This window comes from Sitophilus oryzae, unplaced genomic scaffold (assembly GCF_002938485.1).
Source record: "Sitophilus oryzae breed Bouriz unplaced genomic scaffold, Soryzae_2.0 scaffold_1297_pilon_pilon, whole genome shotgun sequence".
Lineage (NCBI taxonomy): Eukaryota > Metazoa > Arthropoda > Insecta > Coleoptera > Curculionidae > Sitophilus > Sitophilus oryzae.
In genome coordinates this window covers 2,784,340-2,809,442 of record NW_022145945.1, presented here as the reverse complement: position 1 = coordinate 2,809,442, position 25,103 = coordinate 2,784,340, and the positions used below count along the sequence as shown (strand labels likewise).

The 25,103-nt window shown below is 31.8% G+C and overlaps 2 protein-coding genes and 1 long non-coding RNA gene across 3 annotated transcripts; 2 read left to right on the top strand and 1 right to left on the bottom strand.

Moving 5' to 3' along the window:
- Positions 1-93: 93 nt before the first annotated feature.
- Positions 94-23,974, top strand: LOC115874557 (integrator complex subunit 6-B). Its single transcript, XM_030889738.1, has 16 exons — positions 94-243; positions 398-546; positions 618-833; positions 3,415-3,534; positions 3,587-3,732; positions 3,790-3,988; positions 12,276-12,481; positions 13,376-13,522; positions 14,996-15,104; positions 15,159-15,310; positions 16,508-16,738; positions 18,734-18,934; positions 18,993-19,207; positions 21,717-21,937; positions 22,852-23,027; positions 23,400-23,974. Exons 1-16 carry the CDS (start codon positions 194-196, stop codon positions 23,658-23,660), a joined length of 2,799 nt encoding a protein of 932 aa, XP_030745598.1. The 5' UTR covers positions 94-193; the 3' UTR covers positions 23,661-23,974.
- Positions 7,517-7,954, top strand: LOC115874559. Its single transcript, XR_004048854.1, has 2 exons — positions 7,517-7,798; positions 7,887-7,954. It is a non-coding gene; the product is annotated as an uncharacterized LOC115874559 (long non-coding RNA).
- Positions 10,063-11,717, bottom strand: LOC115874558. Its single transcript, XM_030889739.1, has 4 exons — positions 11,465-11,717; positions 10,524-11,105; positions 10,339-10,463; positions 10,063-10,096 (listed from the first exon to the last, which is right to left on the bottom strand). Exons 1-4 carry the CDS (start codon positions 11,576-11,578, stop codon positions 10,084-10,086), a joined length of 834 nt encoding a protein of 277 aa, XP_030745599.1. The 5' UTR covers positions 11,579-11,717; the 3' UTR covers positions 10,063-10,083.
- Positions 23,975-25,103: the final 1,129 nt, after the last annotated feature.

Here is a 25,103-nt window from a genome sequence, read left to right as displayed (position 1 = left end):
AGAGATTATTAGAAAATTAAATAGCCTGTAAAGCTATAATAAAAGCTATGACAACATTGACTTTCCTTCTTGACATTATTTTGACATTTGCCATGTTCCATTTTTTGTTGTCAGTTGGAAAATAATAACCAAGCAGGGATGATGTCCATTTCTTTTAAACTGTACACCATTTCTTGCACATGAAGCACACAAAATGACTATAATTGTATTTTTAATTGATACATCAGCTTCTATGTTTCAAAGGTAAGGGTTTAAATATTTACCGAGTTTAAGTAAGGTTATGTTGACATATGCGGTTAGAGAGTGGCTAAAAATACCGCCCACCGTGGATTTATTTAAACTGCTTAAAGTTACGGTAAAAATGTTTACAATTTACGTTTTTAAATTATTTTTTTAGAACTTACATAGGAGGTAGGACAACGTTATTGGATGTAGCAAAATCTGCAGTTGAAACCTTTGTGAAAATACGACAAAGAAGTATTGATAGCAGGATAGATAGGTATATGTTATTAACTTTTGAAGAGAGTCCAAATAACATTAAAGCAGGTAAATTTATTGTTATTTTCCTGTATAATTTCTGTTTTTCTTTAACTCTTTAAACTTATGTGATTTTGTAGGATGGAAAGAGAACTTGGCTACTTTTATGAATGAATTAAAAAACCTCCAGTGTTATTCTATGACTACCATGGGGGTAGCAGTGAAACAAGCCTTTGATATTCTAAATATTAACAGAATGACTTCAGGAATAGATACTTATGGACAAGGAAGGTGTCCTTTCTTTTTAGAGACTGCTGTTATAGTTTTAATTACAGATGGTGGAAAATTAACAACAGGTAATACTTATATCGCAACAAAAACATATATTGAGGGTGTTAGAGAAGCAATGTGTTTTGGATGTCTTTTGAGAACTGTTATATTTAAAATAATTTGATAAGTTCCAGAATGTCAAATATAGAAAACTTATTTTTTAATATGGAACACCCTATAAATATAATGTAAATATGTAGTAAATTATTTTTAATTAAGAGATGAATTAATTAATTATTAAACAACAGGCGTCATTAAAATTGTAGCTTAAAAATATGACAAGGCTTGGTGAATCTCAGTTAATTTTAAAAATTCCAACTGCAGCGCTCAACACGACAGAAATCGGAAGTTTTCGCTCTGTATTTAACGCAGTTCCTATGTTGATCGCATTGAAATAATATTAAAATCGTGGCTTTGTCGTAATATTCAAGTATTTTAGTTTTTAATAGTGCAGTTATTGAAACTACAAAGCACTCAGGTACGAGGTTTGTGTGATGTGGGACATACTTAAAAACTTAAATACTAATTTTTTTATGAACATATAAAATTATAATTATGTACCTTTAAAAAATTTTCATAGGTAACTGAAATAGCCCCAGTTATGTCTCCGCTAGCAAAATTGGTGCGTAAAACTATGCTAGCTACCGTAGTTGAACTCATCTAAAAAGTTTTATTAACATGAATAATGAATTATAATACAAGTTAGACCTGAAGATATCAAAATATTTACTTTTTTTATTTTTAGAATTTTCTCAAATTATACCTACTATCTAACACTTTTAGAATAATTTTATACTATTTTTTTCGTATATTTGCTATTTAAATCCGTATATTTGTATATGCCGGTTGTTTACGATATTTTCCGATGGTGGCAGCACCGACGCGCAGCGGAGAATGCACCAAAAAAAGACCAAGCCAATACCATAGATAAAGGAAATAAATTTAGATTGGGGATCCCCTTTGAATAAGAAGACTAAGGAAGGAGCATATTGCTATCCATGTATTCATGCATGGTGGGCGGAAAAAGCACCATTAAAGCACTCTAGGGTGGGGATCCTTGACAGTTCTGTTTGACGATTCATTTGACACATTTGAATTTGATTTGAAATTTTGTGGATTTGTCAGTCTTTACGGAGCTTATTTTATGTTATTTATTATTTATTCTACTACTGATAGTTGTATAAAGGTAGTAAATCTAGATGGAAATTGTGGCAGAACTTAAATTAACAGTGACACTATCGCGATTTATCGAAAAAGACTCTAAAATAGTTGGTTGTGTAGCGTGCGGTAGATCTCGGCAAAAATTGAGTGAAATAATGGAACAACTTTTCGCTAGTAAGTGACTATATAATATACATACGTGTAGTAAACCGATCATTTATGAAATTCACTTAAATTAACTAAATTATATATTTTTCTTGCATTTTAGCTTTTATTTATTACTTGTCAAAGAATTTAGATACGTTAATTTGACTTACCTGCTTCAGTAGCGTATCGGATGTTTGTGGAAATAAAACAACAAATTATTGAGTCTACCCCACGTCTACCCTACATCATAGTTTTACATTTTTTAAATAAAATTAGAACGACACTGATAAACCGGAATTTAAGTCGGCCATATTTGAGGCCCATCGCGGTGTACCTAAGATTTTTGATATGCTCCTTCCTTAGTCTTCTTATTCAAAGAGCATAATGCTATCCATGTATTCATGCATGGTGGGCGGAAAAAGCACTCTAGGGTGGGGATCCTTGACAGTTCTGTTTGACGATTCATTTGACACATTTAGCGGCCATATTTGAGGCCCATCGCGGTGGACCTAAGATTTTTGATATGTTCCTTCCTTAGTCTTCTTATTCAAAGGAAATTCCAAAGGAAATCCCGTCAAAATATATAATTATTGTTTTGGGTCGCGACCGTTGTACGCGATATGGCGCTGCTATAGCCGTTGCTAAGAACAACCGCCAAAGGATAACAGAAATAATTTTCTCTTGTCAACGTCAGAATCTTCAAAAATTTTTCAAAATTTAAACTGCCCTCATTGAAAAAATACCGAAAAGTGTTTAAAGCGTCCATTCTTGAAGTAATTATTGCTATCTTGTGAGTTTAATTTAAATTTTACTTACTCAAACTCGTGATAATTGTAAAAAAGTGGCATTAAAAACTAAAAAAGCTGTGTTGCAAAAACCATCGTGAATCGTGGCATAACGTCAGTTTGATCCAGGAATGTTTCATAGGTATTTCACATACATGTCCTTCTATAAAATAAAGCTTCTTGTATGCAACACACTGTATTTTATTTATAAAATTAAAAGAAAATAATAAATTTGAATGAATAATATTTGGCGACAAAATTCCGGAAAACGCCGAACCGATCCGAAATTATCTAAAGCTTTGGGGCGCGACCGTTGCCAAAATAGCGCCAAATAGTGTTTACATTGTCCTTATGGCCACTTTCCAATCTAAACTTCTTTCTTTTTATCTATGGCCTATACCTATTTAAATTATGTCCACGAAAAACGTGTCGCATACAAGGTAATTCTGTTATTACCTACAATATTCCACGTTAAATAACATGAATATTTCTATAACTGTCTATTTTTTCTTAGCCAATGGCGTACAAGAAGAATTTAACTTGCCAATGACCTCTCCAATTCCTGGATCAGAAATGACGAGGGAACCGTTCAGATGGGACCAGAGACTTTTTGCCTTAGTCCTAAGATTATCAGGTAATAATAACGTTTTAAATGTATGATTCTCATATTAATAGTAACTAATTAGGGACGCCTGCTGCCGAGAGAGACACTGGACTTGTACCAAGTGATAGCAGCCCAATTGATGCAATGTGTGAGGTAACCGGCGGAAGATCATACTGTATTACATCACACAGGATGCTCAATCAGTGTATTGATAGTTTAGTCCAAAAGGTATTTAAATTGAACCATTAATTTTGGAAAAGGTGTCTAAAATTCTTGTGTTTTTAGGTTCAAAATGGGGTAGTTATTAATTTTGAAAAAATTGGACCTGATCCTCCCCCTCCCCAGCCAGACAAAGAAGATGGAAAAGAAGATAGTTTTGAATTGAGTGAGAATGATAGAAACCAATCGAATATTGCACACAATACTCCTTGGCATAACTGTAGAAAAATGATCTATGTGCCTAAAAATACAAAATACTGTGTTGGTAAGAAGTTTTTTTTTTTAACTATTTTATAAACAACAATAATATACTAGGGTGCTGCATATGAACTTTTATCAACAACAATTTTTAAATATCACAATGGTCGCGTTCATCAGGACAAGTTGATCAGTGAGTGATGTGCCATGTATTGGTTGTCCTGCTGAACGCGCTTTTTAGCATCCCTTAGATAAGGAACTCTCTATCCTTGTCTAAGAAGCATCATAACAACTTAACCTAACTTTATGTGTTTGTATTTTGATTCAAAAATCCAAATCTATAGATTTTATATTTTGATTTTTGCACCTGTACTCTTCATGTACTTTTGTACATTAATTTGCTTTCAATTTCAACAATGAATCCTATCCAAACAGCATTATCAATCAGTGCTAATTGCTCAAAAAGACACTCTAGATGTAGGTCTAATAATAGCACGAGCGGTTGATCTTCTTCAGCTAGTAGATCACCCATTTTTGGCACAAATCGAGGGGATTTTAGTCAACCGAGAACAATAAACAATATGGTTTGTTTTCGTTTTCTAAAACATTTTGTGACATTTGGCGTATGTGACGTTTAATCCATCATGCATCGGTAGCGTAGCGTATTTTAAATCTGATGGAAAAAATGGCGACTGATCCCAGAGCGCTCACAACTAATCGGCGCGTTCAGCAGAAAATTAGTGATCGCTGCAGTAGCGCTACAGTACGTCTGTTCGTTCTGTAGCTACGGGGTATCCGTGAGAGGGGAAACGATATTTTCTCCATGTTTTTCGTAAAAAATTAGACGACGCGTCCCATCAATAAAAATTCGACAAATTTGCAAGTGGCCAATAAAATGAGTGGGCGGAGCGATTTGCGGTGATGTACTCGTCAAGTCGACGTATAAAATACGACGTTATTTATTTAAATGTTTTTTGTCCGCATTCCTTTCATAGACACAGATACAGCAGACGTACTGTACGTCCTGATGAACGCGACCAATATTCCATTTTATGCAAACTTTCTGGCACCCACTGTATATCTATCTATATATCATACCTTTGAATAAGAAGACTAAGGAAGGAGCATATCAAAAATCTTAGGCACACCGCGATGGGCCTCAAATATGGCCGACTGAAATTCCGGTTTATCAGTGTCGTTCTAATTTTATTTAAAAAATGTAAAACTATGATGTAGGGTAGACGTGGGGTAGACTCAATAATTTGTTGTTTTATTTTACGTTGTGAATAAATGTTGGTAGTTATTAAAATTGTTATAAAAATACATAATTCTAATAAAAATAGATAAGTTATAATAAGTATTTATTACCACAAACATCCGATACGCTACTGAAGCAGGTAAGTCAAATTAACGTATCTAAATTCTTTGACATCTAATCTTTGACAAGTAATAAATAAAAGCTAAAATGCAAGAAAAATATATTATTTAGGCAATTTAAATGAATTTCATAAATGATCGGTTTACTACACGTATGTATATTATATAGTCACTTACTAGCGAAAAGTTGTTCCATTATTTCACTCAATTTTTGCCGAGATCTACCGCCCGCTACACAACCAACTATTTTAGAGTCTTTCGATAAATCGCGATAGTGTCACTGTTAATTTAAGTTCTGCCACAATTTCCATCTAGATTTACTACCTTTATACAACTATCAGTAGTAGAATAAATAATAAATAACATAAAATAAGCTCCGTAAAGACTGACAAATCCACAAAATTTCAAATCAAATTCAAATGTGTCAAATGAATCGTCAAACAGAACTGTCAAGGATCCCCACCCTAGAGAGCTTTTTCCGCCCACCATGCATGAATACATGGACAGCATTATGCTCCTTCCTTAGTCTTCTTATTCAAAGGATCATACCAAATAAAATTTTAGTCATGTGATTAAGCTTGACCCGCACAGCGTTGCCAACTTTTACATATTTTCTTTTAATCAAAATATTTTCGCAAACAAAAATAAATTAATTTATAAATATATATTTCATATAAATTAAATTTTTAGATATGTAATTGAGGGCGCAATTTTTAAATTCATTGTTGCCAACCATCGACATATTCGGCGCCGTGCTGACTAGCTGGAATTTGCTGTAAAAATGTCAAGTTGCCACATTTATTTATTTATTTCCTGACATTGTCATTCGTTTGACACTTTAGTTTTGTATTACGGGTTTTTGGTTTAAATAAATAGTGTCGTGATACTTTAAGCTTCAAAATGTTTACTAGCAGACCTTGCAGTCGAACATTGTTCTTTTTAGAACCTCTTTTAGTTCGAAATGTACAAGATAGCTTAATAGCCGTAAAAAATTCATCGCAACTTTATAAGAATATTTTGAACGGGAAACCGGTAGTAATGGCCCTTTATATCACTTAAGTGGTGAATCAAACCAAACCATTACTACCGCTTTCCCGTTTAAATTATTATATTATTTTTATAATAAGGTTACAATGATTTTTTTGCTACGGCTATTAAGCCATCTTGTATACTTCGCACTAAAAGAGGTTCTAAAAAGAACAATGTTTGACTGCAAGTCTGCTAGTAAAATTTTTTAAGCTTAAAGTATGACATCGAAATGCATTTAAATCAAAAACTCGTAATACAAAACCAAAGCGTCGAAAAGAATGACAATGTCAGAAAATAAATAAATAAATGTGACAACTTGACATTTTTTACAGCAAAGGTACCACCTGAATCCTCAGCGGGAAATTTAAATTCCAGTTAGTCACATCGGCGCCGAATATGTCCATGGTTGGCAACAATGAATTTAAAAATTGCGCCCTCGATTACGTAACTAAAAGTTTATTTGGTATCGCTTATATAGTTTGTGAAACGAATAACTTTGAATTTGACAGTTCCCGCGGGCTTTTCTAGTGTAAATTTTATTAAGTTAGCAACTTGCGGCCATGCTGATGCAATGCCGTCTCTAATAGAACAGCCTCGGAGCGAGATTTATGACGTCACGCTAGTTAGATACTAGGGATTAATTATGTTGTAGAATACATGGAAAACATAATTATTCCTCGTATATGTAATTTTTTGGATTATATTCGACACTATTTTTTTCATATGACACAACACTGATGAAGGCTATTCCTATTTTAAACCAAAAAAATAATGAAAAACCAAATGAAAACTTATTCAGCGTTTTTCCCGAACCTAAATCCCATGAAAATCAAAAATTTTAGAGTAATTTTACACATAAAATTACAGCGATCTTTGTTTCATAGCCATCGCTGTCGCCTTTTTTCTATGATATTGTATTATTTGCAAATATAATTTTTCGAACATTGATTCTGATTCATTGATTAATTTCGTGAATGCAAATAATAATATATCACTATTAGTAGATATTCAATGTTTTTTGTTAAATTAGATCGATTTTCAAACCCCAAAATTTAAAATATATTTTACATTTTACCCATTATCTTATGTACCTATTCATTATTTGTATATTGTAAAACATTTGCTGCATTTGTATGGTTCATAGTTTATTTGCCAAAGTATTTATTACTATAAATAGGTATATATTATGGAGTCTAAAAGGAGGAGGCGAATCGAACGCAAAAATTATGGGCCCAGTTTTTGAGATCTAAATGAAGTTCGAAAATCGCCGTTAGGGGCGCTTGTGATGATTGGGATACTAGAAATACACAGCTTCTTATGGCAAGAATAACTATTTTGTTATAAATTATAGAGCCAAGTTAATATTTGGGCATATTTTTACCAGAGTTAGCTTTTAGAAACGTGGTTTTTCTAATTGAGCAATGTGCGTGGCTAAAATTGTGAATACAAACCTTAAATTTGAGTTTGAAAAGTTAGTTAGGTTATATTAGATGCCGGTTTAATATATCCTTTTCCTAAGTTGATATTATAAAAATGTTTTATTATGTGGTTCTTTTTAGTGCATACACGACCGAAGAAACATATAAGCTGCTAAAATAAATCTTCCCTAGAACTGTTGTACAAAAAAGATAGAAGTTCCAGCAACAAATTTATCACCAGTTCAACCTTTGATTTGATGTAAACAGTAATTGTTTCTTGATGAGAAATGCGAATGAAATAGTTTATGGTGTGATTGTGTTAGTGTTTTATTAATAGTTTTGTTGATGCAGTTTAAAGGTTCATAGTATTTCATTAAAACATAGGTTCATAGTGTTTCATTAAAACATTTGAAATTGACATGTTTACATGCAGTTTAGTGTGATACCATTTTAATAAACATTAAAATCTTTCGAACTAGTAGTGGTTTTATGGCGATTGACAGATTGAATAACGAAAATTAAGAGTATTTTATCAGGAATAACTTAATCATAAATGGAAACTGAAGACGAACGTTACCATTGCACCCTTTGATCGGTGTTATCTATTCCATAACTTTTTATAGCTGAAACTAGAGAGTAGGTATATTGAGCTGAAACGTTTCCTGTGTTCAATAGCGTTTTTCTAGCGTTGAATTGTAAGTTTTAATGTCATTAGCAAAGTTTTGCAAATTGTCACTGTTTAGTAGACAATTAAATTCAAGATATATTATATTCAATGTCACCTAATAATTGTAAAGGTTTTTCTATTGATATTCACTTTATTAATATAAGGTAGGTTTGTAAATAAAATATTAATGAATAAATAATGTACTCAGTTTATTTCAAAAGCACAAAAATACAGAGTTGTGAATATGTATATACGCTGACTTATTTCATCATATAAATATTTATTTAGCAATATTAATACATTACAACTTTTGTTTCTATTAACTAATTCCACTAAATTTAATAAATAAAATATACAATATATAAATTTAATATACAATTTAGCACTTAGATATTAAATATCTATATGTACTATGCCAAAAAATAAAACAGGAACATCATATTATATCAAGAACACAAAAAATTACAATTTAAAAAAAAATGCATTCTAAAAAATACCTAGCTACAATATACCTACATATTAATTTAAAGAGCTTATTCATATTCATAAAAACTATTCTAAATGGTTTATATACACAATCAAAAGTATCAACCACAATACAATAATTTTCAAATTATTTCTTATTATTCCTCAATGAAAAAGCGTCTTGCGACGGCTAGTCAAAAATCTAAATAATTTTTATAATAAATTTACAATCTGACATATGCAAATATGTCAGTAGTAATACGTAATTTTACTTTATGAAATTACTACATCATGTCTATTTTTAGCATTGGATACTCGAGCCGCAGCAAAACACATTCTTACTGCTTCTTGCTGGGTACTTGGTAAAGTGGCTATAATTTCTTCGAGAGCTTCACTCGAAATAGCAGCACATTTTTCTTGGAGTCCTCAACATCCTTTATAAGTTTAGTAATCTGTAGAAGATAAAATTGAAAAAAAATATATGCAAGCAAATATGTGACATTACCTTTAATTTTAATCTCATGTTCTTGCGAGAAACACAACGCACCACTCCTTTTAATTTTTATGGCGCCTTACTAACAATGACTTAACCATTTTCTTTTTTATTTTTATTATCCAATTGACAAGAGGTGCAATTCTTTGAAATTGCCCCCTTCTGTCCAGGCCTTCTGAGGGGAATCACACCAGTGCATGAATCAGAAGCGCTACAATACAAATAAGAATTAAAAACTTAATATTAATTATAATTTTATAACTTTTCCCAAAATGTTAAAACCACAAACAACACCATAATTAACAGAAAATAATTTGTAATGAACGATTGATTAGACACAACTGATGTAGATTGACCATGCAAAATGAAACATGCAGAATCATGAAATATTATAATCCATGACCACAAACACCATAAAATTAATCACATAACACATAGATAATGCAACAAATCGAAAAATACTCAAGATTGTAAATAAGCAAAGCCATTTCCCTTTGATGATATTTTTTGTTGTTGACAGATTAGACTGATAGTCAAAAACAAAAAATCAATAATATTATGATAGTTGAAACCATTTTTTTTTTTTTCAATTTGTTGCAATTAGATTTATTAGTAGAGGTAAAAATCAAGTGTAACTTTTCATACACAGCTGCTGTGTGCATCTGCCATTTGTTTAATTCCATTCCAGTCAATGGTCTTCCATTTAAATCGCTTCAATCTGCAAACCTAAAAATTTATTTGTTTTGAATGCGTAATTTGAGACAGTGGATAAATAATTAAGACGTAAATAGTTTGAGCCACATGGTTGCTTTATTTTCAGCAAGTCTTACCTACAGCATACTTCAACTCCTTCGTATGCTAACCATAAGAAAATAAAAATGTATATATTACTAGTCTAAATATTGAGAATTAGGTATACTGAGAATTATTATATCTAATAAGTAAATAAAAACAACTAATAATATTACCATAGCTTAATTTCAGAACAGACTCCCATTCTATTGACAGATATTAATATGTTTTCAAGTTCTTCAAAACTAGATATTTCTGAACTTTTCTCTTCAAAAGTAATTTCTGTTTTCCCAAATAAAACCTTAAATAAGTAAATTAAAACACAACTTTATACCAACAAAAATAAATACTTAATATCTACCTTATAAGACATATCCTTGCAAATTATAATTTTTTTTTTTGGCAAGTAAGTATCATCCCACTCAGCAAAGACTATTTCATTTGAACCTGAAATAAATGTACCTGCCCATCGCTTGTTTGGTGTGCCAACTGCAGCCAAACTATTTTTCAAATTTGTGAACATAGTAACTCTACTGTCTGTAACATCAACTGGCACATTAGTAATATCACGAAGAATTTCATTCTCATTCTCAAAGTTAGGTTCTGAAGTTTGATTTTCAACATGATTAATAGGCAGACCTTTTACTTTTTTTGAATTAGAAACTTTTTCAGTTGCTTCACTCCTTACACATGGTGGTTTCCTCTTTCTTTTATTACTAGAGAAATATGAAGGCAGGTTAGGAAAAATTCTTGGAATTGAACCCTCCTTTAATAATGGTCTACCCCGCTCAATTCTACTGATAGTTCCGTCAGTTAATTTGATCTCATAATGAGTCAAAATATCTTCATCTAGAAAATGTAGTTCACAAACAGCATCTTTGCTGCTAAGTGTCTTGTCTGATCTGGGTATCGCCTTTTGCCACTGCTGTAGCAAGCTAGGATCCTAATAAAAGATATATAATTGTTAAATAAAATAAAAAAAAAACATTTTTCACTATTAAAGCTGTTATTTTGAGAATACGATCTTGAAGTATAAATATTTAATATTCACTTTCAATAGCACTGTTCAAACTGTGGTTAATATAGGTACATGTCAACAGGTAATTTTAGCACCTAGTAAGTATTAAATTATTTTAATTTTATAACAAGGCCTCCTAGGTTATGTTATACACATGTTGATTTTAGGCTATATTTCCTATTAATTTGGTTTATAATTTAATCTGTACACTGACAGTATATAATTTTAATGTTTTTCTTAACATCTATCCATAATTTTTATAAATAAATAGTCATACTACTTACATTAGGAGCTTTGAAAAGGCTTGGGTTTCTTTCACCCCGTTCTTTATTTGCCTTGTTTTTATTGGGATTCCCACTTGTACAGCCAGGTACAAAGCAATTTCTACCACGACTCATTGTTGTACTGCTAAAAATTCAGTAAATTAACTATAAATTTTATTAAAAACACAATTAAATCGTATACTAACAATGAAAATGTAGTATCCCAGTCGATCGCAGTGCCTCTGCTGTCAAACCGAGGAAGCTGCTTAAAAGTGGGGACTGCATTTGTATGGTTCATAGTTTATTTGCCAAAGTATTTATTACTATAAATAGGTATATATTATATTGTATTTATTAACTGTATATTATGTATATTTTATGTAAACAATATAATTTTTAAAATACAAACCAAACATACAAGGAATAATTATGATTTCCATGTATTCTACAACATATTTATTAATCCGTGGTATCTAACTAGCGTGATGTCATAAATCTCGCTCCGAGACTGTTCTATTAGAGACGGCATTGGTCTGATATTTAGAAATGTCAAAGGCTGATGACATTTTACTTTTGTCAATTATGACATTTTCCGTTAATTTTTGAAGAGGAAGAACTGTCACTTGTTTTATTATTTTCCTTTTCTATTTCACGAAAGTAAAAAGAGTTACCTATCTGATTCGTTCAGGCACTCATTTTAAAAAACCGTAATCTTAATCTGTAATCAGTAACTTTTTGGATAGAGGGATTTTATATTTGCCATGTTGGTAAAAAATAACGGTCAAAATTCAAAGTTATTCATGTTATAGACTATACTTCTGTTTTCTATTAGGATTTTGGCCCATACCTGAGTCATTTTGGCCAGAAGTGACAGCTAGCGTTTTGCCTCCAAGATCGGCCCATCCAAATGTCAAATTTACTTGTACAAATTCAGAACCATTAGTTATTGAGAATTTACCCTTTGATAAATATGAATTAGAACCATCGCCCCTCACGCAATATATTTTATCTAGGAAACAGCCCAAAACTTGCTGGCAGGTTGGCATTTTGAAATAATACAGGGTGACCAAATGTTCTAAAAAATATATTATAAAAAGAGAAATACAAATAACCATACGAACGAAAAAAAAACGGAATCGGAAATGGCTTGAAAATGTAGATTGCTGTCATTTTGTATTGTCATTGGTCATCGTCTTCCAGCCATCTTGACACTGTTTTTTTATTATACGGCATACAAGCCATGTGTTCTATTTGAGATTTTTACTAAAATATTTTTTATGAAATATGCTTGCAAAAATACACATTTTCGGAGATATAAACAGGGTGATTCAAATATATTTGTAGACCAAATAAATAGTTATGAAATAAATAGCCACATGTCTTCTTTTTATGTCACAGTGGCTGTGGTGATCACTAAATTTGACTTTTAGGCTACATAAATTTTTTTGACAGGTAGTTTTTTTCATTCAAAAATTTTAATAACCAATTTTTTATCCAAATATTGACGTTACTTCAGAAATTATTTGGAAAAAATCAAAATAAAAATGAAACTTCAACACCCTGTATCTCCGAAAATAAGCATTTTCGGACATACATTTATACGAACTTTTTTACTTATTATTATCTGCAGAATATGATGCTGAAGTTTCCCGAATACAGTTCGGACCACCCTGTATATCGCAAAACAAGCAAGAAAAACTATACAATATAAAAATATTTTTATATTTGCAAAACTGTAGTTTGACCGTCAAAATATATTAAAACGCTGTATAATTATAAAATATTTTGAAAATGACTTACTATTGCCTGTATATTTTATAATAAAATTTGAAATAAAAATCACAAATAGAACACTGATATGGAGCTATTTCAGAACACTGGTCCACTCTGTATATTCTCTGTTGCTGCAGTATTTTAATTTGGTTTTTGTAGGTTTTTGTGGCAAATAGTTATAAAAATTCCGAGGTAGGCCATCCATTTGGTTATTTAAAAGCCAGTACAAACTTGAGTTGTGTAAATTTGTTCGTGATGCCATATAACTATCCTGTGTTACTTCCATTACTAGATGACTTATTTAAGGTAAGATAAAATTGTTAAATCAGCTAAAAAATATTGTTAATCGTTGCGCTTTTCAGTGTTTATTATGTATTATACAGGGCGTCACAGAAATAGGTGCAAGTAGTAGTTCGACCTCAGAAACACGCCAATGAGTTTTGTGCCAAAATTTTTTATTTTTCTTAATATTCTCCGGAAAATATTGAAAAACCTTTGAGCGCCGCTTGTTCAGTTTTCGGAAATTTGTTCATATAGTCTGTCCAATGACAAGATCCTTGACAGTAATAGGTGTGTCTGTCACTTTAATTTCAAAGTAGTTTATTTTATTTTACAAAGAAATAAGTTGGTACTACTGGAACGCATAGCAGGAAATATATTTAAAATTTGATTGACAAGTGATTATTTCAAAATATTGTAAAAAAAACTGTATAAAACTGAAAAGTGCCATCGAGTTATTTTATTTAAAAAAAAACGATATGTGTTAATACAAAACAAACAAGAACTTAACACCACATACCGAAAAATATAAAAAAGAACTATTTCAAGCTTCAAGAAGCTTTCCGCATTTATTATTATATTAATTTATCAATATAACTTATGTACAAATACAAATTTGTAATATTCCACAGGAATAAATAAAACAACATAAATAAAACAAACTATTTTATTAATAATAACACTTACCAAATTTTATACCTTAAAGCTATTAATTAACTTTAATCTTAATTTTTTTTAAACGAGTACCTTTTGACATTATTTTTCTGCAGTACTAAAATCCATTATTTACCTATCGTGTGATGTCGATATTTTAAAGCTACTCCAGTTTTTAGTATATGTTTAGTATGATCCTTGTACCATATACAAGATGCACTTATCTACGATGAGATGGTATATAAACTTTATTGATGGTAGCTTTATTGGTGTATTAACACTTTCTGCCTGGGTAACTAGAAACTGTGCTTTGGGTCTACAATTAATTTTTCCTCGATTCTTCCTCCACTTGACTTCATAATACAAAAAACACACGTAATAACACGAATGAAAATGAATCATCTTCTAAAACGTAGGATATTTGACATAAGTTAACACAAAATTATAACCTATAATTTGGCAAGACTTTGACAAGGATCAAAAATCTAAAGGCATCGGCGTCCGCTTGTCTTTCATCGCTCCGTCAAACCAATAAAATTGAAATATGATCTGTCATTTTTTAAATAAACCAATAAAACTGATTAAATATAGAATAAACCAATAAAACTGAAATTGAACTGATTTATATTTAAACCCATCCATAGTTAGCTTAAAAAATATTAGAAACTTTTTTTAGTAAAATAGATTGGTATGGCACGTCAAAAAAACAGAGTATAGCGCTTCGAAAGAATGCAATTTTGCCACCTCCTATATTACCCACATTTTGTATGTTTATAAGTTATTAAGTTCTACTTAGCTGCTTAAAAACTTCATCTTCAATGGTTTTACTAAATACTTTGATTTAAGATTCACAGATGGAAACCTAGCAATGAATGGAGGACAGCTTTTCAAAATTATACCAGAACCTTACCAGCGTATTATGCAAGTTCGTTACGAAGAGCTCTAACGAGAATGGGTATTTTATATATAAATTGTCAAATTTTCTGTTTTTGATTGAATATTGATTTAGGTACTCCTGTAGCTTTAGCGCAGACTCTCATACCAGAGACTTCTGATAATTTTCTGAGTTATTCCGTACAAAATTATTTGAAAAGAGTGAAGAATCAAGCGAAAATCGAGCATGATAAGTTGTGTAGCGAAATTATTCAACGTCAAGCTAATGTAAGTATTTACTGCACTCACCGGCAAAAAAAACTCACTAGATTTTGATGATTTTTTTTTAAATTGTAAATTAATTCCTTCTTAGCGGAAGCTACGTCAGCAATTTTTATTTCGAATTTATTTTGAGCATATACAGGACACAACAATAAGACGAAGTTTTTTGCCCGAGCTTTGTAACACCCTGTAGGGTGCAGCAGCTGTAGTAGCTATTGCTTAATCAAATCACATTGTAGCCTCATCTTTTGTGAGCATTTATTTTTTTTCATCAGGACATTATCTCTGTTTGTATTGGAGATACGCTGCTTTAAAACAAACGCATCGAAAAAAGCTTTAAAAACAAATCAAACATCAGAACGGAGGTAAGTTTAATCTGAAAACTAACTAAAACATGAAAATTAAAAAGAAAGGTAAAGAAATTTTAAGGGTTTACTCGCCTGGTGAAATTTCCCGTTTCCATTTAGCGATTTTAGCATCCTGGACTGTTGTTCGAAATATACCCAGGGTATCGGAGACATAACGTTGACTTCGCCCATCCTCAATTAAAACCACAATACGAGCAACATCAGTTACAGATAATGGCATTTTTTAATTTGACAACCGTTGTTGTCATATTGCGAATACTCATAAATCCGTTTTCGCCTATATCGCGTCGCCTTGGTTATTTATACATAAAACTTCCTGCCTGCGAAGCATATTTCCGAGACGTTCGTTTTAAAACCATACCTCCAATACAAAAAGAGATAGTGTGGTGATTAAAAACACAAAATGCTCACAAAAGATGAGGCTACAATGCGATTTAATTTAGCAACAGCTACTACCGCTGCTGCACCCTACAGGGTGTTACAAAAGTCGGGCAAAAAACTTCGTCTTACTGTTGTGCCCTGTAATGCTCAAAATAAATTCGGAATAAAATTTCTGACGTAGCATCCGTTAAAAAGGAATTAATTTACAATTTAAAAAAAAATCATCAAAATCTAATGAGTGATTCGCGAGAAATCCAACTTTGAAATTGGGTTTAGTTTTTAGTGGCCGTTTTTTTTTTGCCGGTGAGTTTATTATTTCAGGTTTAAAATAACAAAGACTATTGAAATAAATTAACTGATTGAAAATTGTCCAATTTATGGCTGAAATGTTTTTCTGTTGACTTTTTGTCGCGTTTTATGGTAATTGTATTGATTTTTTTTACATTTTTTATAGCTAAATGGTTTGAAAACCAACTTCAACTCGCCAGAACAAATCAGGGTTTTACCGAAAGTGACTTTAAAGAAGGACTTGGTCAGTCATCCGCTTTTGCATGATAGATTCCAAGGTCAGAAGGACCAAATTCTCGAGCAAGGCAATGTTTTCGTTAGTTCTTTAGATAAGGAGAGACAGACAGTTAGCTTTAAGAATCCATTCGATATACCGAGAAATAGACTAATTCAACAGGTGAGTAAATATATTTAATATTCTGCAATATATTACTTTAATATTGTTCATATTTTTTAAATTAATATTCAATAGTCCGTCTAGAAAGTATCCGGAATTTTATATTATTTCTAATTTTAATGTATTTTTTTTCTGTAACACTCTAAGACAACAGTAATCCAATGTAGGTTGTGCCAATAGTAGGCTATGACCAAAATCGTATGGCAACACCATCTGTCAAATATTGTTGATTGTAAACTGGCTTAAGATTTAAGAAATAATGTCGCAAGTAAAAAAAAAAGAGAAATGATGATGGAATATTTGTATAGAAAAGGTGTTCGAAACGTTAAAAAATTAGTGCAATTGACTGAACTCGGAAAAAGTGCATTATATGAGATAATAAAGAGGATAAAAAATGGCACAGATATGAAGCATGGACGCTTTAGTGGCATTGGGACGACAGAATCCGCGCCTAGGGTTTCGCAAATTGGCTAACAGATTCGGAAGTCAGCGAAAATTAAAAGTCTGTCCAGAAACCGTCCACATGTCACTGAAAAGACAAGACTACATATCAAGGAAACCAAAAAAAATCCCTGCAATAACACCTCTACAAAGGCAGCAAAGAATGGATTTTTGTCAACGTTTGAAAGAAGATAATTTTAATAATGTTTTTATTTCTGACGAAAGTTGTTTCCAACTTGGTGGAAACCACCTAAAAATCCTGTCAAAAAAATATGTTACCGTTCGAGTTTCAAAATTTCCTACTAAAATAATGGTTTGGGGAGCAATATCTCAGCGTGGTGCTACACCTTTGTGTATAGAGGGGTGGCGCTTTCAGCAGGATAATGCAAGATGCTATACGTCTGCCTATACTCAAGCTTGGATGCAAGAACACCGTTTGGCAATAATTCCATGGCCAGCAGCTTCACCAGACCTTAGTCCCATTGAAAACATATGGGGACTAATGAAGATTGAAGTGGAACGAGCAACTCCACGAAATAAACAAGATTTGATTCGCTCAGTTTTACAGGCGTGGACTACCGCCATTGAACATTATGGTGTGGACTTAGTTTCGGGTGTACCTAGACGTTTAGTTAAGTGTTTGGAGTTAAATGGAGGTTGTATAAGTAAATAAAATTAATAATTTGTTATAATTTTTTTAACTCAAGTCCTAAAAATATATATTGATAATTGTAATTTTGCTTTCTTTTTTCCGGATACTTTCTAGACGGACTATACAATAAATAATTTCACAACATCATAATATATTAATATATAGGACTTATAAAAATACATTAAGATTTTAAAAATATTAAAAAGCAGAGTGAAACTAAATAAAATAATTCTTTATTCTACATCCTACAGTTATGTGTAAATAGTTTCCAATAAAAGAATATTTTTATTATGCAGTAAATAAATAAATAAATAAATAAATGCCTTTATTGTCAAAAAATTTTTCAATTTGTAGACAAAGGTAAACTAACAAACAAAGTAAAAAAACAAGGTACACAAACAAACAAACAAAAGATAATACACAACATTATACAAATAATATTGTCAGTCTTATTGTTTAAAATAAACATTTATAAATGTTTACAATGTCAAAGAACAAAAAAATAAAAATAATATTCAAAAATATTTAGTTAGTTTATAGTAAAATATCAATGACCTCTAAATAAATTTATTTCGATGTCATTAGTAAATATAGCAATAGCAAACATTAGACCAGTGTTTACAAGATCAAATTCGATTTTCAAAATATAATTCATTTACGGCTTAGAAAGCCTTGTCTAGTAAATAAGAGTTCAATGCTTTGCAGTAGAAGTGGTAAAATGTCAAGTAGGAAGTTAACAAGAGTGGCAGAATGCTTACTTATGAAATATATTAGGTTAGGTTAGGTGAGGTTGTTGGGGTTTGTGATCCTATATTATTGTATACCAAATTTTCCTGTCATTCTTTCTTTGCGTTAAAGCACTTCCAGGTCTTTGCTTTATATTACAATTACTTCTCTTATAGGTTGTGAGAATGCGAAACAATTTCCTGCAACCCGATTGGATATCTCAAGATTTAGATAGCGCCCATTCCTTGCCTATCTCTCAAATGGGTAACTACCAGGAATATCTGAAGAAACAAACGCCTCAACTTCGTGAGATTGAGTCCGCTCCAGTCAGACAGCATATGTTTGGAAATCCATTCAAAATAGATAAGAGAATGATGGTAAAATCGATTTTTTTTCCAAAGGAATATTGTGTTATGATTAATTTTTGGGTTATAGGTTGACGAAGCCGATATTGACTTGGTTGGATCACCATCAGGGACGAACAGGAATAACAAGAGGCCTAATCCAAACTTGGACGTAGGCACTAGGTTGCCGCTTAAGCGAAAACCTGGACCGTTGCCTAAAAATTTCAGTATTCGACGGCCAAGTACGTCAGATGTGTCGCCTTTCAGTAGTCCGCCAGCTTCGCCACAACCATCGCCAATACCTTGGTAAAAAAATAATTTTTTAAACATTACCTTACCTTAAAATAAATTTTTACGTGTAGAAAATAATATAATGCAAAAATTCTACATCTACAGCTTAGTCCTACATCTATAGCTCTCTAAAAATGCTGTTTGTTCTAAAGACATTTTACATATTCATATTATTGGGTTTTCTACGTTTTTTACGTGTGCTTTCAGCCAAAAATTAAAAAACGTGAAGAGACGCGTAGATTTTTCACTAAAGATTGTTCAACCATCGTTCACCGTTACGTCATCATTATTTGTCAAATATGAGTTTTAGAGTGTGCCTGAGGTTAGTTCATATTATTTAGAAAATCTTAAGTGTGTTCCTATATTATTGATTGAACGAGTTCAGGTTTTTTTTGGCATTTGTTCTTTTTTTCTTGAACACTTCATCAATTCCAATCCATTGGACGGTTGAAATTCCTATTTCTAAAGTAACAGCAACTCGGTATATTATTTAAAAAGGCTATCAATTTGTATTTTACATAGGAATATTACATCTTTGCATTGTACTTAAATTCATATACGGCGTTCGCGGGCAAGAGTGTTCATCCAGCCCCTCTTTCTCGAGAAAAATAATTTATAAGCTTAGCAATGAGCTCTTCTTCATTTTGGTTATATCTTTGAGTCATTTATGCAATAAAAAATTTGAATTTTGTTTTACGGCAACAATCAATTTTTAATTTTGACATTCATCGATGTCTGTCAAAACAATTATAACCCCAAATCAAATGACAATGATAATTATTAAAAAGAATATGCAGTAATTTACGAAACTCCATAATGACGTCACCAATCTCTTTTTTTTGGTCAAGTGATTGAGAGAGTTCGACACTATATGACGTGATGTTGAACGATAGCTGAACGTTCTATACATCTAAATAACTAGATAATTTACATATTATAGTCAGTTTTTTACACTTTTACGCTAGTGCACTAATACACTTTTACACTAGTTCTAGTAACTATGCAATATATCCCTAGAACTACCCCCATACGCGTTTGATTAGGATGGAAATACAAACGAGAATAAGCCAGTAGATATATAGAAAAAGGCTTCAATTATGTATGTAAATAGATATATAGAAATTATTTTTTACCTAAAATTCTGACTTTTATTCTTCCTAAGAATTAGACAAATAATAAATAGACTTATAGTAATTTCATAGTACAAAAGTGCTTTATTTCATGACAGCTTTTGTGATATTCATCCATTTTGTAATAATTCATATTTGTGTATTTTAACTCTTAAATATTATTAGCCACCGAAAACAAATTTTTATCCCAATTTGTTAAAGTTTATATGATAGCTACTTTAATAAAAGTTGGATTTCTCGCGAACCACTCAATAGATTTTGATGATTTTTTTTAAATTGTAAATTAATTCCTTCTTAACGGGTGCTATGTCAGCAATTTTTATTCCGGATTTATTTTGAGCATATACAGGGCACAACAATAAGACGGAAGTTTTTTGCCCGAACTTTGCAACACCCTGTAGGGTGCAGCAGCTGTAGTAGCTATTGATAATCAAATCACATTGTAGCCTCATCTTTTGTGAACATTTTGTTTTTTTAATCACGACATTATCTCTGTTTGTATTGGAGATACGCTGCTTTAAAACAAACGCATCAAAAAAAGCTTTAAAAAAACAAATCAAACTTCAGAACGTAGGTAAGTTTAATCTGAAAACTAACTAAAACATGAAACTTAATAATTAGGTAAAGAAATTCTAATTCTATCCAGTGTCCACTCGCCTGGTGAAATTTCCTGTTTCCATATACCTATTCCAGGCATCCTGGACTGTTGTTCAAAGTATACCCAGGGCACAGCCCAGGGTATCTGAAACATAACGTTGACTTCGCCCATCCTCAATTCTAACCACAATACGAGCAACATCCGTTACAAATAATGCCATTTTTTAATTTGAGAACCGTTGTTGTCATATTGCAAATACTTATAAATCCGTTTTCACCTATGTCGCCTTGATTATTTACATATAAAACTTTCTGCCTTTGAAGCATTTTTCCGAGACGTTCGTTTTAAAACAGCATATCTCCAATACAAAAAGAGATAATGTGGTGATTAAAAAAACAAAATGCTCACAAAAGATGAGGCTACAATGTGATTTAATTTAGCTATAGCTACTACCGCTGCTGCACCCTACAGGGTGTTACAAAGTTCGGGCAAAAAACTTCGTCTTATTTCTCAAAAAAAATCCTCTATGGATATGTGACCTGTTCTTTTTTTGCAGGTGAGTTTATTTCAGAAAAAATACATTTTTTTAACTTGTAATTTGGAAATTCTTACACCTCAACAAGCTTTTTTAAAACTCGCTAAATATTTACAATGTTGCCAACTCCTTATATTCGCCGAAAGTTAAGCTCACTATACTGAAAATTATGTATAGGGACTTAAGTTGTAAAATTAAAATTTATATGAAAGTAAGAAATTTCTAATTTGCAACTTATATTTAATTTTGAACAATTTCCAGGATAAACGCAGTAGAAAAAGAACTGCCTCGTTTTGACGAGCCGCCCAGTATAATCACTAACGGTCTGGATAGCCCCTCCTCTAGCGAGAGGTCAAGATCGCCATCGCCAACCCTGGAACTGCCAAACTTTGATCTGAGCTATACCAGTTCCGGTCCAGCAGCGTCTAACGTCATTTCACCGACACCCACGACGAGGAACAGTTTTACTTATTCACCCGCGGGTAAGCTAAGACAAATTATTATTTATTATATAATTTAATTTAAATTCAATCTTTAATACATTATTTACAATTCTACCTAACAATTTCGTATTTTAAAGACGTTTGTACTTGTTTGGCAATAACTCTTAACTCGCGTAGTAATCGTATATTGGCTTTGATTACGTCTAATGTAAGACAAGGGGTCGTTTTTTTTGGATAATTGTATATTTTTAGTTCACGAAACGATTTTACTCTTCAGATATTTTCGGTACCGCGTCATCTAAACATTACAGTAGGATTTGAAGATTGACAAGATACCTGAGGACTCGCTTTCAGTTATAATGTCATTTCATCCATTCACCATCTATATTTTGAGCTTTCCCGATATTTCTTGTTTCTTTTAAGAGCTTGCATTAAATGTTTTTATTGAATTAAAATATCCAAATCGGAGTTTTTATGCCCATCATTGTTATATCTATTAAAACATTTTCAATATGGCGGCACTTCCGGAAGTATCGAACGTTGACAGCTTATTTTAAAGGGATTCCTCAATTTATTCTTATATATTTAAATTATCTGTTGAATTGCCGTGTTGGGGAAAATATTTACAACTGTAGCTGTCTTGGAATTAATTTATCAAAATGTATCATTGGTTTCAAGTGAACCTTGCATAATCTCACAGAAAATTTTCACAGGAGACCTATCAATTAAAGTGGCAGTTCGACAACTAAACTTTCGTGTAGCCTCTTATTGAACATATATTTGAATAAATTCCAATTTTAACTATCTGCTGAAGAAGCAAACATGCCAGACCAAATTAAAATACTATTAATTAGAAGAAATTGTTAGATAGAATTGGAAATACCATATATTGTGGATATTGACATGTTAAGAATTACTCTGTGGTACTGAATAACTTGTGTTTTTAATTTTAGGCAACACCCAAAACGAGACGCTGTCCTTAAACACTGCCTACGATTATTACAGTCTGTCTTCTATGGAGAGCACGAATAAAGAAATTTCGCAAATCCTGAAGGAGACGAATTACAATCATAATTCGCATTCTATAGAACCCATGATAAATTTTGTCGAGAAGGAAATTAAACCTAAGGTAACCGTGTGTTTATTTTCCTATTAATTTTATTATAAAATTAAACCTAAGGTAACCGTGTGTTTATTTTCCTATTAATTTTATTATAAAATATTAGGATTTACTTTTTTTTATTTAGAATTTATACAGGGTGTCCCTGAAATAAGTGCAAGTATTTTAAGGGGTGATAGATTTCGATAAAAGAAATATATATTTTTATCGTTTTTCAAATAAGTCGAAAATAGGGGAGTTACTTTACTTTGAAAATTTCCAAAAAAATGATTTTTAAAAAAGTGTTTACTCTTGTAAAGACAATCCGGGGACATTAGACTATATTAATGTTACCGTACATTAGACTATATTAATGTTACAAAACTATTATTTTTTTAACAGGTAATAGAACCAGAGATGGACAGAGAAGAAATTGATAATCAAAATTTCGAAATCAGGAAAAATCTGAACCGGTTAGTGCGCAAACCCGGTAAAAACTTTACGGAACTGTTTGAGAGTTTAAAAACTTTAAAGGGGGACATAGACGCGCAAGTCGAAATTGTAAAGCTGGTCGTAAAGGAGAGTTTGAGGTTTAAGAGGCAGCAGCTGGCCAAAATGCTGGAAGAGCATATCGAGAGCATGATGAGCCTGGAGAACAAGTGACAAATTGTATATTTATTTTAACTGTCATGTTGTTTTTAAGTTGTAAATTGTTTCGGAGTGGAGGTAATAATCTACTCTAGCGTCGGCATTTATCTGTTAAATCTAAAATTGAGTTATAAAAGAGTACAGTTTTTGCACTTTTTTTATGTTCAGAATAAGAATGCGTTCTACTGTAATCTAGCAATTTAAAAAATCATGTTTAACTGGACAAAATTGGACATTCTATATGTATTGTATATATATTAAAATATTGTACTATTTCTAAAATATTTTTTGAATTTTTAATCATGTTTTTCTGTTCATTGTTTACGTTATCAATTTCCTCCGGCAAAGTGGGCGACCAAGCTCTCCGTCGCCTGCAGGCGACGGGCAGCTACGGTCCGTGCTGTGCCGGACAAATGGGCGAAAAGCTTTACCGTCAGTTGTCAACCAATCTATAGACAACTGACGTTTAAAGCATTGTTTATCTGTCAATCTATATCATCGGTTGCTCGAAATTGGCTTTTATGTCTGTCCGAGTTATGTCGATATCCAAAAAAATGCCAGAAAATCCAATTTAAGTCTCATTCTCAGAACTAGGATGTGTCGGCGACACTTCTATTCACAGAACGACTGATATTTGTACAAAGATCAACCAATTGTCAATTTTGAATTTAGTACAATTCTCATTGGTTCTTTGAAGATTCGCCAACGTCATAACGTAGTTCTGAGAACAAGGCGATTATGTCGATATCCAAAAAATGCCAGAAAATGCAATTTAACTCTCATTCTCAGAACTAGGATGTGTCGGCGACACTTCTATTTACAGAACGACTGATATTTGTACAAAGATCAACCAGTTGTCAATTTTGAATTTAGTACAATTCTCATTGGTTCTTTGAAGATTCGCCAACGTCATAACGTAGTTCTGAGAACAAGGCATTAGGTGAATTAATCTGTTAGACAACTCTCAATACTCTCAAATGTCAATAAGTATCCTCCCGTTAGGCAGGTAATAGACATAGTTACACGAAGGTAGTCTGGAAATTTATAAACTCACCATGATGCAAAACCTTTTTTTTTTAAATTGGACACTTTGTAATAATAATAAATAATAGTCTTTTAAAACCAAACATTTCATGAGTGAAACCAAATATTGCACAGATTTTGTGGAATGGACGTTTGATGTTTACGTGTTTAGGCCGGAAACTTTTCAGTCTACCCTCGTATGTATAAAGTAGCAAAAGTTTCACACATTAAGGTTGATTGCCAGGGCGGTCTCTCGCATATAAGTACAAGTTTAGGAATTGCTATTCAAAAATATTGAAAAATCATCAGTTATTTAAAAAAAATTGAAAAATGTTCATTATTTTGAACATTTTTGTGTAAAAACATAAATTAGCTGTTTTAAAAAGGTATTTTAAAAGTTGTTTTGTACTTGGCGTCTGGGGCATTTTTCTCGAT

Bases quoted from the DNA above. Each gene is read 5' to 3' on its own strand.
- LOC115874557 (XM_030889738.1), top strand. From the start codon at position 194: ATGACTATAATTGTATTTTTAATTGATACATCAGCTTCTATGTTTCAA. The intron at 834-3,414 runs GTAATACTTATA...ATTTTTTCTTAG, and splicing joins TGGTGGAAAATTAACAACAG to CCAATGGCGTACAAGAAGAA. The intron at 21,938-22,851 runs GTAAGCTAAGAC...TTTTAATTTTAG, and splicing joins TTTTACTTATTCACCCGCGG to GCAACACCCAAAACGAGACG.
- LOC115874558 (XM_030889739.1), bottom strand. From the start codon at position 11,578: ATGAGTCGTGGTAGAAATTGCTTTGTACCTGGCTGTACAAGTGGGAAT. The intron at 11,106-11,464 runs GTAAGTAGTATG...ATCTTTTATTAG, and splicing joins GCCTTTTCAAAGCTCCTAAT to GATCCTAGCTTGCTACAGCA. The intron at 10,464-10,523 runs GTAGATATTAAG...TACTTATTTAAG, and splicing joins GCAAGGATATGTCTTATAAG to GTTTTATTTGGGAAAACAGA.